At 42.9% G+C, this 13,533-nt stretch overlaps 1 protein-coding gene across 1 annotated transcript in view; it reads right to left on the bottom strand.

Moving 5' to 3' along the window:
• Window positions 1-11,085, bottom strand: part of LOC147453371 (phosphatidylinositol transfer SFH5-like protein) — a 54,544-nt gene extending 43,459 nt beyond the window's left edge. The window contains 1 exon segment of the mRNA XM_086516916.1: window positions 10,206-11,085. Within this exon segment, the coding sequence (XP_086373042.1) occupies window positions 10,206-11,085 (880 nt within the window).
• Window positions 11,086-13,533: the final 2,448 nt, after the last annotated feature.

Here is a 13,533-nt window from a genome sequence, read left to right as displayed (position 1 = left end):
CCCAAATCCAACATACTCAAGTCCAAACCAAGATTTGAGTAGAAACAGTCCTTCACTAGTACATGGGGAGTCCACAGAACCAATCCCATGAAAAATTGATGAAAAAGACATCATACGCGTATGATGTCTCCAGAGCCATTTTTAACCCAAAATCTATCCAAACTTCATAAATCCACTGAATAAGCCTATCTAAAGCCAAATCCAAGCTTATAGAGAAATTTTGGTCCAAAAATACACTAAAAGACATCATACGCGTATGATGTCTCACTATATGATTTTGGCACCTCAGGGCTTCAACCACCAAACAGAAGTGATCTACATGCCATTTGAAAGTGAACCACCAAGTTTTATCCAATTTGGATCCTAAAATCCAAGTCCCTTTCAAAATTTTGCCAAGAGCCTAAACTGGACAAAACTTGACCAAATGGTATCCAAACTCAAATCCAAGCATATGATAATCATGTATACACTATCAGCTAGAAGCACAACCAATATGAAGTCATTTTGACACAAAAGACATCATACGCGTATGATGTCTCCAGCATGATTTTGAGCAAATTTTGCATATTTTTTCACCTACCTTGCATCCTTAGTCCCTGAATAGCTCATGTTTCAATTTTCAAGTCATTTGAATAGTTAAAAGCTTCATTTCGGCTTTCAGTACTAAAAAGATGCTAACTTTTGAAATTGGAGTTACAGGATCCATGGATTCCGCCAAGTCATCGGCAACGAAGAGAAAAAGACCGACAATTAAAGATGCTCGTGCAGAAGCGGAACTCTTTGACATTCCAGCAGAAACCCTCAAGCCAACCAAAACTTGGGTGGAGGAAGCAGTATTGGAGAAAGAGGGAATAAAGATCTACCAGGGGACTTTCAGAGATCCTCAAAGGCAAGCAGTGGATGTACCGATGATCCCACAGGAATTGGTAGATTATAACAGGTCAGAGGACATCAGCAGGTACCTGGAAAGGGCAGACTTACACAGTTTCTTCACCTCTAGACCATCAGGTGTGGATACAAGAAGAGTGTACGAGTTGGCAACATCCATTCAGAAGGATGGAAAAGCCACATTGACAGCCATGGATGGAGAGAAAGTAGAAGTACAGATCACTCCACAGCTCATTGCAGACGCATTGAAGCTGCACAAAAAAGGGAGCTCGGTCAGGGAAAGAAGGGAGACCATAGAGGTCTATGGGCCCAAGAAGCAGAATGCAACCTATGAAGATATGGCGGACCCAAGAGTGGCAACCCTTTGCCGACTGTACAACCAATTTCTTCATGTTTGCAGTAAAAGACCGCAAAAGTATACGACACCACCCCATGCCATTGCGACCACCATCACATGGGCATTAAAGAGAAATATGCCAAAAGAGGTGAATTACGCTCAACACATCCACGAGCAAGTAATTGCCATGCACAACGAGAAGCCAAAGTACATAGGAGGAGCGGAAATTCTGACAAGAATAGCTTATGAAGCTATTGGAGCTAGAGATCAGTGGTCAAAGGTTCCCTCCCAGAATGAGTGGCTTAGAGAAGCCGACGAGGAGGAAGAACAGCCCGAAGTATCCAAGAGGGCATCCACAAGAGCACGCCGGAAACTAGAAGTAGTTTCAGAACCTGCAGAGGATGTGGACGAGCCGCTTAAGAAGAAAGTAAAGAAGAAGGTTGCTCCCAAGCAAACCAAAAGTCAGAAAGCGGCAAGAATGGAAAGACTAGTGGAGCAGTTTAGAGCGGAAAGAGCTCTAAAGGGTGACTTTGAAGAAAAGTGGGTGCCAGACCCCACTAAAGTCGGAACTAGCTCAGCGAGGCCACATACTGATCAATATGATCAATATATTAAAGCTTATGAGGAGTCAAAGGCTATTCTGGAGCAGCAACCTGTCGAGCCATACACTGAAGAGGAGGTACAACAATTAAAAGCTGAGCTGAAAAAAGACGATAAGGGGAAAAGGAAAGTGGATGAGTCTACTAAGCCTCAAGAGAAAGATGGGCAAGCCGACAAAGGGAAAGCCAAGGAAGCTGAGGACAGATATCCCTCTATGACTGATGTACCAAGCCCTAAGAAGACGGGAAAAATTGTGGAGGAGACCACAGTAGAGGTGGACACAGATGATTTGGAAAAGCCAGAGGCCGAGACCAAAGAAAAGAAGATAGATCAAGTTTAGCAAAAGAGAAATGATTATGAAGATCTGGTAGAGATAGGATACACCGAAGAAGAGGCCCTTGAGGCAGTTTATGGGATCACCCTACAAAAACAAGATGAACGGAGAGGAACGGAGGAAAAAACAAATAGTAAAAAAGAAAGTGAAGAGAAACTGGATGAACCAAAAGTACTAGAAGAGCCAAAGCCAGTGGAGGTGGTGGCGGAAAGAGCTTTAGAGTTGACAGATGATGATGAAAAAGACATGCACATGGTGCATGAACTGCTCAGCAAGATAAAAGAAAGGTCAAAGGCAAAGGAAGTAGAGATTGAGACAGCCAAACAAAGGGAAGCGGAGTTGCAGAGAAAATTGGAGAATGCTATGACTGAATCTGAAAGTCATAAAGCATCACTCTATGATGCGGAAAACGAGAGAGACGGCTTGATACTCTAGCTAGCCGAGGCTTCAAGAAAAGTAACAAGTGCACAGGAAGCAAGGGAGCGGATAGAGGATGAGTTGGAGGCGGCCAAGGATGAGCTCATTGAGCTAAGGGAGAGAGTCGAGCTCCAAGAAAGAACAATCACTAGACTCAGGACTACCCCTAGAGCTAGCAGAGCAGGAACCGAACAAGAGGGAGCTATCATACCAGCTTTGGAAGACCAGGTTCGAAGCTTACAGAGAGAGCTGAGATTAGAGCAAGTGCAAAGGTTGCACATTGCGGAGGGATCATTGGCCGCAGAGGAGAGGCTCACATTAGAAAATCAAACACTACGGACAGAGAATGAGGCCCTCCGCAAGCAGCTCCAAGATCTACAAGAGCAACAAAGAAGAGAGACAGAGACACCACAAGAAGAATCAGGTGGAGCAGCCATAGAGCTACCAGAAACTGGAGAGGCAACCACAATTGAAGATCCAGCTCCAGCTCAAGAGGTGGCCTCGACTTCAAGAATCTCTGAAGAAGAAGAACAAAGGCTCCATGACCAAATAGAAAAGTCAGCAGAGGAGAGTGCAAAGGCGGAAATGGAATGGGAGAGGAGACTCCTAATCTCCATTAGACTTCAGGGACTAGACACAAAAGTGCTCCATGAACAGTGGATGCAACCCAGCCTGCCTTTCCCTTTGATGAAATTTGAAGTGCTAAAGACGAAAAAGAGAATAGAGGAGGAGCAGTATGTCACTCTTTACAAAGGCGACATCACAAAGGAGGAACAATCAAAGAAGATAGTAGATTCACAACCTAGATGGAGGAAAGGTTGGCTGAACAAATACCCAGCCTACCTCATCTACTTGGTGGAGGCACCAAAGGAAATTCGGGAGGATGCAACCTTCTGCCCGGTGCCAAGAGTCAGAAACTGGAAAGAGCATGGCAGGATTGCAGAAAAGAAGCCAAATTGGCTTAATTATCCCAGGATGCTAGGACCAAAGGCAGGAGAGAGAATAGGTAAAGCCTACATGGTGAAAACCCTAACGGGCACCATCAAGATCTTTACTGGCTCTCCTAACCTTTCATGTCAGATGCTCAAGAAAATCTGCAGGACTCTCTTAGCTTGCATTGAAGTGTTCGCACCAGATAAAGCCACGACCTCGAGTCTACTATCGATGGCCTACACAGTGACTGATATGATGTACGATCTTTCATTGCAGCCTTCTCCAAAAGTGTTACACCTCCTATACCAAAGGATTATGTTTTTGCGTAGCTTCCACATGCAAACATTCGAAGAAGCTTTCTACACCGGCTTTTTCACCCATGAAAGCAAAATATTCGGCCCAACCTTGACCATCGGCAACCTACGATACGAATCACATTTGCAGATGCTCAAGACGACAGGACTTTATTGACCAAGCATAAAAAGTCATGTCAGGGACGACATGAATGCGGAGGGGGGGAGTGTTGAGCCAGCAGAGGATCACACCCACATTTTTTCTCACACTCATCATTTTGTAACCATTGATTGTAATAAATGTCTTTCCGACATTAATTTTGAATTGAGCCATTCATTAAGTAACGGGACTCAATTGAGTTTCCAACTTGTAATCCCGAAGTAATTTCACTTGCTGATGTAATTAGTTATAGATGTTCTCACCTCCAAGGCTGAGGTATATAAGCCAAAGTTTTTGTAACCTAAGGGGATCATTAATCAAAGTGAGTTTTTGAGCGCCGTGACTGTGTCTGAGAGAGAGAGAGAGAGAGAGAGAGAGAGAGAGAGAGAGAGAGAGAGAGAGAGAGAGAGAGAGAGAGAGAGAGAGAGAGAGAGAGAGAGAGAGAGAGTGAGTCTTATCTACTTGCTACGCGAGCTACGGAGCCGCCATTGGAGAAGCGACACCGCCATTGTGTTAGCAACGGCGAGAGCTATGCACAGATACCAAGAGTGCGCGCTATCGGCTTCTATGTGTGGTAAGTTCCTACGAGATTCGGTGTGAGTTTTCTTCCAACTAGTGTGTCGGAATGGAGCGTGCAGCATATCTATAGAACCACAACGAGTAGAGCTTCACATTAGTACCATCGGGGTCAAGTTTCAATCAGCTGTATTTTTCGGCCTGTCTGCATACGCGTTTACCGCACGGAGTGGTTATAGGTTGATTTTGCAGTTCAAGTCTTTAGGGTGTTGTTCTTACCTAGTGTATAGACTTCCCCTTGAGTTTGAGATCGATTCAACGATTCTAGATCTTGTTTCGTATAGCATTCGTTCGTAGTACGGATTTCAGTCACTTGCGTATTTTAGAACTTAGATTTGATTTCCTTAGTAGTGATTGTCATTAGAAGGTCGAGTAGGTGATTTGACACCCACCTAGTTGTTTCCATGCGCCTGCGGGTCAAGCTCCGTCCTCGTCTGACAAATTTTGTTGTTGGTTGAGTTCTCGCTATTTAGCTTCCGCTAGCGGCGTAACCGCCTTAACAATCGCCTGACTGATTGCCTTTTCTTTGACCCCCCATAGTGTTTTCACAGTGATTCAATTTGATGTGTGTGCTTATTTTGTATGCCTTGGGTTTTTTGCGTTTCAAGGAAAAGCGCCCACACTGGGAACCTCTAGGGCTCTAGTACCATAGGCAATACATGTGAGTGAAGTACCAAATCAAGCTGAGATTTCTCTTCCAGCTTAAGATTTTACATTGTGGCACTTTGATTTTTTGTTTTTTCATTTTCAGCATTTTAATTTTGTAACTTTGGGGGGTCATATAACACTGATACACCTCCCCAGGCTCATCACACTAGTAAACTCCCTTTATAATACTTAAGCGAAAGGTCAATAGGGTCAAGCCCACAAGAAATCCCTAGTACATTTCACACAATGCTGCCTAAATCGGATTAAGAACCTAAGTAACCATTGATTATTAGGAAGGCATTCCCCATGGTATTAAGAGAAGATCTCTAACACCTAACTTGGTCAAACTAGCTTAGTCGGACTGGTTGATTTTTAAACCTAGACAAGTGATTATGACAAAAAATTACATTGAATTAAATGTTTTGATACTAAGCAAATGTGCTGGATATTATCCTACCAATCACAATCAAAGTAGACAATGATAGATGCAAAAAAGATAAGGGGCAATGCTAATGGACAAGAAACACCTGTTTGTGTCGATGGTCGCGCTTGATTTGAAGAGTGAGTCGAGATAAAGATTTCATGAAGGTCCAAATCCTATCAATAGCAACACGCTCCTGTACACACTAGGAAACAAAAGGATACCTCCAGGAGGCACATTAGTCGGAAAAGGTACCAACACTTATTGAACACAACAAAAAACATAAGGAACCCTAACCTAATTATTTGCACTCCCCTAGAGAGTCAAGGGAATAGGATATTGTAGAGGTTGGGGGAAACCCTAAGGCTAAACCCCTATCCTCCTCGTCGAGATAAACAAAGTCATCATCCATGAGACCATATGTGCCATCCGTGTAGTCCTGTAAATTTTCTTCTTCATCATAGGTGCCCATGTTTACTAAGAAGGTCACTAGATGCCTATAGTCATCTTGGTCAAAAGGGTAGGCTTGTGCAATGGGAGAAACACTCTCTACTAAGTATGGATCAGACGTGGTCAAGAGACGTATCAGCCATTCTAACTCCTCAAAATTTCTCTCACATGCTAGCGTACCTATCAAATCCCATTCACATGCAAGCACTGGAAAGACCATGTGAAATATTTGTGAAAAGTAACGAGGGTACCTCTCACCCAAGGCAGGAGTGGATGACTATAGCGTACTAGCCATATCTGTACACGGAAATAGATGATGGTTAGAGTGCAAATATTACAAGGGTCGTGTTCTTGTGCATAATTTGTTTTTATGATTTGTGTTATGGCTCTTGCTCTTTGACTTTTTTATCTTGTTTCTGTGAGTATAAGGCTTTATATATACATTCCCTAAGATTGGAGATTAAGAGGTCAGGGAGAAAGGTTGAGAGGGAAGCAAGTGAATAATGGATGTCCACAAACATTCCCCCTTTCCTTGGGTAGATCATATCGTTTGAAATGATATCGTCACCCTTTGAAACCAGTTGTTCCAAGTTGTTATAGGTGAAGATTTTTGCCAGTAGTTTTCTATTACCTTAGGTGCCTCGTCGAGTTGCAAGGGTGGTAAGGTACTCTCCCAGGATCGAACTTGAAGTGGTTCATCAGGTGATTCTTGAACACTGGAAGGTGTGGATTCCTTTGTAGCTTCATGGAGGTCCACTATTGTAGGTGGAGGCTGTGTAGAAGCTTTTACCATATATGGATGTATTACATGAGGAGCTAGAAGCTTCATGGAACTCCCCCCTTCTTGAGCTAGGTGGAATAAATTGGTTTTGCCTTGGAGCCCAAACTAGCTCTGGACTAGGTGTGTAGCATTTTGTGATCTTTCCCTTCCCACGGTCTGCCATTGGCTTTAGCGTTACACTGTTTGACTCATATGGGTTTGTTGTCGATAGGGAAGGACACATTTTACGTTTAGGTACCCAAATTTTCTCATTTCCATCATAGTAGCCTTGGGCTTCTGATAGTTGTTTTGGAATCCATCGTGATTTGGTCTTGACTCTCCTAGAGAGCGCTCTTGGTTTTCCAGGGAAATTTTTTCTTGGAATGGATGGGAGGGTTGAGGTAGTTGGAAGTAAGGCCTTGGGGACCCATTGATATGTACTCTTAAGTCCTGTAGGTTGAGTACTTGCAATATTACTGCTTGCTGCAACTACAAGTGTTGAAGTGCTAGGTTCATGGGTAGCCGGCAAAGACGAGTTAACCACCTTGGCTTGTGAATGTTGGCTATCCTTCAACTTTGCTAGAGTTTGCAACGTAGGTGACTTTGCTTGAATGATAGGGGTAAGAGTCGGTGGTCGCGTCGTGACATTACTAGTATCCAAATCAATAGTGCATTTGGTTGCCAACATCCACGTGTGTCCCAGGTTTACGTTGCCTTCCATAGCTCCCGCGGGCATGACTAGAAACCTCTGCACTATGCTTGCATTGTCATAGACAACAGGGGTCTGAAGGACTCCAAGAATAGCATTTTTCTTTTTATTAATGTCCTTGACTTTCATTGTATGGGGGATAGGGTCGGTTTCCCTAATTGACACCAAACTCCAGAGGATAACAAATTGTGTTTAGCTCCCGTATCTAATAAGGCATTGTATAGTACTTTCCCATAGGGGCTATTTAGCTCAATTGGGTATCGTAGGGGTGGCTCAAATTCTAATGAGTCGTCATCTGTGTCCTCGAAAAATGCTTGTGTAATTCCCAGATTAGTCTCTCGTTGGCGTCTAAGACGTTGTTATCGTTCTCGAGCCTCAACTCTTGCTTGGATTTTTTAAAGCTCTGCTTGTTCCTTGGCAGCCCTCTTTTGATGGATGGCTTGCAACTCTTCCCGGCTTAGAGGATCATAATATCTTTTGAATTTACTCCCATTAAGGAATCCAATGGTTTCAACTCCATCTAGAGTCTCCACACGAATGGTACCTTGCGGGGTAATTTCACACACTCGATATGGTCCCTTACCAGCGTATTTCAATTTCTTCTTTTCATTAAGTACCCCATACATAAGAACTTTATCACCAACCTTGATGTCTTTATCCTTTAAATGACTATCAAACCACTTCTTTCTCCTATCCTTCTCCACTAGAGCATTTCGCACAGCTAATTGCCTCTCTTCATCTAGCCTTTCCAGGATATATAATCGCTCCACAAAGGGGTTACCATCCCAACCTTCTTGAGAAGCTACACGAAGACCAAGAATGACAAACTCCCATGGCATAACTACTTCTTGGCCATACACCATCTTAAACGGTGTGAAATTAATAGCAACTTTATACGTAGTACGATAAGCCCATAAAGCTGATGAAAGCTTTAGGTCCCAATTAGTGCAATGAGCCTCAACTGTCTTTGTCAAAATGGAGATGAGAGTTTTGTCGGTACTCTCAGCTTGGCCATTTGCTTGGGGATAATAGGGTGTAGACTTGTAGAGATGGGATGTAGATCCCTTGATGGGATGTAGAGGAATCCTATCACTTCTTTGTGGCTTCTTGAAGCGTTGGCATTCATCAGATCCCTTTGCAAAAAGTGATGCGTCCTTAAATAGAGTGGGCCACCAATAGCCTGACTGTAAGATCTTTCGGGCAGTCAACTTTCCTGAAACGTGACCACCAGCTACGCCCATGTGTGCCTCTTGTAGAATATATAAATACTCATCCTCGCGGGCACAGCGTCTAAGAACATCATCTTTTCCTCTCTTATAGAGAGTTCCCGCCAGTAAGCAATAGGGTTCGCATTCCTTGATTAATTTTTGAGCTATATCTTTTCGTAGCTCTTTGGGTGGAAAACCATTAACTAAGAAGTTAAAAATCTTTTCACTCCATTCAGGCATTGTCTCAACAATGAACAAAGGAGTATCAGGCAATTCATCATCAACCCCCGTAGGAGCTTCGCCATTAGGGATATGAGATAAATGATTCGCCATGACATGTTTCCTGCCAGGCCTCACAACAACGGTGAAGTCAAACTCAAGAAGAATTAACAACCATCATGTAATTCGACCTGTGGAACACGGCTTGTTTACCAAATATAACAATGCTTGATGATCACCATAAAACACAAACTTGGTAGCAAGAAGGTAATAGCAAAATTTCTTTACTGCGTAAATCATAGCTAGACCTTCGCGCTCTGTAGTAGTGTAGTTCATCTCGGCATCATTTAATTGGCGACTTGCAAAGCTAATAGGATAGTCCAATTTATGTTCTCCTGGTTGAGTTAGAACACACCCAATAGCAAAATTTGATGCATCAATATGCACATGAAAAGGTACATTCCAATCAGGTGTTCGTAGGATTGGAGCACTTGTTAGGGCCTTCTTTAATAACTCAAAAGATTGATGATATTCTTCCGTCCAGTGAAAGTCGATAAGAAGCTTGTACAATGGACGCGCTATCTCGGCAAAGTTTAAAATAAACCTTTGATAATAACCAACATTGCCCATAAATCTTTGAACTCCTTTATAGTTAGTAGGTGGTGGCAAATCGGGAATGGATTTAATCTTACTCTCATCTGTGGATATCCCGTTCTTGGACACTATATGCCCTAGAATGACTCCATGCTTAACCCAAAATTGGCATTTGAAAGGGGTCAATGAGATGCGATAAAATCTGCACCTTTCAAATATTTTTCGTAGATATAACAAATGCTTCTCCCAAGAAGAATAAACACAAAGTCGTCTAGGAAAGTTTCACAAAACTCCCTTAGAAATTCTTTTAACGCAGTGTTTATTAATCGTTGGAATGTAGCAGGGGCATTTGTTAAGCCAAGAGCCATAACACGAAATGCAAACACTCCAAACTTTGTGATAAAAACAGTTTTAGCTTGGTCCTCTAATGCAATTGTGATTTGATTGTAACCAGAGTACCCATCTAAAAAGCTATAAGCTTCCTTGCCCGCAACTCTTTCAAGCACATGTTCTGAATATGGAAAGGGATAATGATCTCTCCTAGTAGCTGCATTAACTTTCTTGAGGTCCACGCACACTCTTAGTTTCCCATTCTTTTTTGGCACAATGACTATTGGAGAAAACCATTCTGAGTGCTCAATAGGATATATGAATCCACATTGGATAAGTTTTTCAATCTCCTCTTGTACAATTTTGGCGTACTTAGGATTCATTGGATAGGGTCGCTGCTGGACGGGTTTAGCAATGTTGATCATGGGAATTGTATGTTGCACCATTGAAGGTGGAACGCCCTTCATGTCATGATATGTCCAAGCAAAGATATCCTTGTATTCCTTGAGGAGCTCCTTGAGTACAGCCTCTTCAGTTTCGGTAAGGTCTTGAGTAATAAAGACTAGTTTAGACTCCTCACCTGGTTCTGCTAATTCTATCTCTTTAACTACCGTTGGACCATCAAAGACTCCACTACTTCCATTGGTAGGTATTCATTGGGCTTTGGCATACACAACCTTTCGCTCCCCCGTGGTATAAGATTTAAAATGTTCAGGAGCCGTATGTAATTCATCAGGCTCTTGTCCCGACGAAGACCTTTCCTTTAGTTTTTCCTCCTTTTGTTGTTGTGCTAACTCTCAGTTTTGACGTCTTCTTATAGTTCGACTCAATTTCGGCTCTGTAACCTCCAATTGAGCGAGGTCAATGGGTCATGGGCTGCACCACATGACACTCTGGATATGTTCACCCCAATTGTCTAGCAGCTTTCGATGAGCATCACATGCCCCTAGATAGCTAAGCCATTCTACAGTAGATCTTTCCTTGTTTATCCTAGCTCTCACATTTGCTCGATATCGTCGTCTCTTATATGACCTTTGTTTCTTGTTAAGGTTTTGATTTTGGTAAATGTTTGAACTCGTCTCGCCTGTTTGGTCTTCGCTTGTATCTTCTTCACTCTCATATAAATTACCATAGATGGTCGTACTAGGCCTTGAGTGTTCAATTTCTATACTTGGTTCACTCGATGTTTCTTTAGGTTCTGAATCCATTTCTCCCTGAGATTCCGTTTCTGATGTGTATTGGTCTGAAGCCTTTGAGGAATCATCGGTTTCACTCTCAGGTAGGTGTGCCTCTTTCTTATCATCGGATGTTACATACGCTACACCTAACATGTTTACTGGTGCAATGTGTGGTATCTCTTCCCCATCTGGTGTTACCCAGGTTGCTCCTCTAGCTCCCCATGTACCTATAGTTGCCGCTAGGTGCACCCAATCGACATTGTCTGACTCAGCCATTCCGGGTAGGATATCCATATAAGGAGAGTTCTCCCCAATATCCGTGTCTCTGTTACACGTGTAACAATACTGTAATGGAGCTGAGTGAATTTTTGTGTCTGATCGATTATCAATGATGAATTTATTTACTAGAGGATGCGTTCGACCACTTAAAAGATCAACTTGAATGACAGAGTCTTGGAACTGTAAGTAGACGTGGTTTTTGGACCAGTCATGCACTATTTTTGCTTCCCTCATGAATGGACGCCCTAAGATCATCTCAAATGACATAGGATGCTTGGAAAAATCCATAACAATGAAGGTCTACCTTACCTTGTGTCCCAAGACCTTGATTCTGAGATCCTTTAGCATTCCAATAGGCGTAACAATAGATCCATTAGTCATTTTTACCACTACGCTTGTGGCTTCAAGGTGAGGTCGCCCCATAGACTCCCAACAACTCTTTGTCACCATGCTGACTCCCGCACCACCGTCAAGGACCCCTTTTACAGTTAATCCTTTAGTAGTGATTGGTAGAGTAGCATTAGATTCATCACCTTCAAAGTATTTCCCCAACTTGTTAACATGTACTTCAATTACAGATTCATGTCCCGCTAGGTCAGATGGTGGTGCTAAATGTTCCTCATCATTCATTACCGAGTCAGGTTTGTTCATATGTGCAAACTGTGGTAATCCGGCCTGTAATTCTCCATTGAGGAATGCTCGAAGAGCTGAGACTTCTGAAGACATGAAATCCATCAATTTGGCAACATTTAATGGCATCTTGTGGGACGTAGGACCCTGACAAGAGAATCGTGAAGATGGAATCTCCACTTCCTCAAGGTGGTCGGTCATTCCCTCACCAAACATTCTCTCTAGTAGGAAAGGTGTGTGTCCACTTTTAGATGTCCTACCCTCACTCTCTTCCCGAATGATAATGGGTATAGCTAACGGCCTGTAGTTCTTGTGAGGTTGAACTTGTGTGGGAAACACTGTGTCCGACATCTGGATATGTGTGGATTCAGGTTCTAATGTTCGTTGAGTTTCTTCCACCAAACCCCTCAGTTGTTGGACTCGTTCAATTTCCACTGTTGGGTTTGGATAGGTTCCAATCTTTCTCCAACAATCCTCATTTTTTGTCTCTCGTGGCTTATCTTGGGGGTTCGCAACTGGGTGGTTTAACTTTGAATACTCTTTTGGTGTTCGTCGTAATTCCCTCTCGTGATCCTCCTCACTGGCTTTTTCCTTTGTAGTAATAGTTTTGGTCTCTGTGGTCTCTATCGAATCTGAGTCATCCTCAGGGTCATTCATATACACGGGATCCTCTCCTGTCCCTATGTTAGTCTTTGAACTAGGTTTTGAGCTAGAAGCATTAAGGGATTTCTTTCTTCGTGTTTTCTTCATTCTCGCTCGGCCAATGGATGCAGCATCTCTCTCTTCGAGGATGTAATTTTGCTTTTGGAGCATCAACCGTGTGAGTGCATTCACTGGTGCTATGTTTATAGTTGGTGGTGTCCCATAAACAATCTCTATTAAGTTCAATGGTGTGATTTTCGGTGCGTTTGGATTGTTAGGACACTATGAGATCAAATGATCTATGCCACAACGATTACAAGTGAGTATTGGCATTGCCAATGCACTCCCTTGACTTGTTTGCCCAAGCTATAGGCGGTCTATTTTCCATGATACGTTTAAGCATTAGGCAATCCTTCGCTTGATGGCCATACCTACCACATGCGTTACAAGTCCCGTTAAACTTTACTCTTTAAGTAGGGCATTCACTCGTAGTATGTGGGCCCAAGCAAATTGAGCACCATTGTTGCTCCCTTCTTGGATACATATGAGTGTTTTGTGGAGCACGATTACCCCTAAGGCTTTCTTGGATGGCCTTGGTGAGATCTGCCAAAGTCATCTCAGATATTGTTTGCTCTTTCACGATTGGCTTTATCTTCATTGGCTCATGCCCTGACGCTTGCAAGCTACTAGACTTCGGCTCGGCGGACACTCTTTCTCCTGCAATCATTAAATTATCCTCCAATTGGATTGCATTCATGGTGACTGCTTCCCAAGTAGTGATACCTCTAATGACTAGGCCATTATAGATACTTTCATGTCGTAGTCCCCTAATGAATCTATCGAGCAATTGGTTGTTGTTGAATCGCTCGTTTGGATTGCATGGAGAATTCAAATTCTTTAGGCGACTGATGAAGTCTCTCACGGATT

The sequence above is a fragment of the Adiantum capillus-veneris genome, chromosome 7 (genome assembly GCF_014529385.1).
Source record: "Adiantum capillus-veneris isolate H3 chromosome 7, ASM1452938v2, whole genome shotgun sequence".
Classification (NCBI taxonomy): domain Eukaryota; kingdom Viridiplantae; phylum Streptophyta; class Polypodiopsida; order Polypodiales; family Pteridaceae; genus Adiantum; species Adiantum capillus-veneris.
This window is presented reverse-complemented; position numbering and strand designations above follow the sequence as displayed.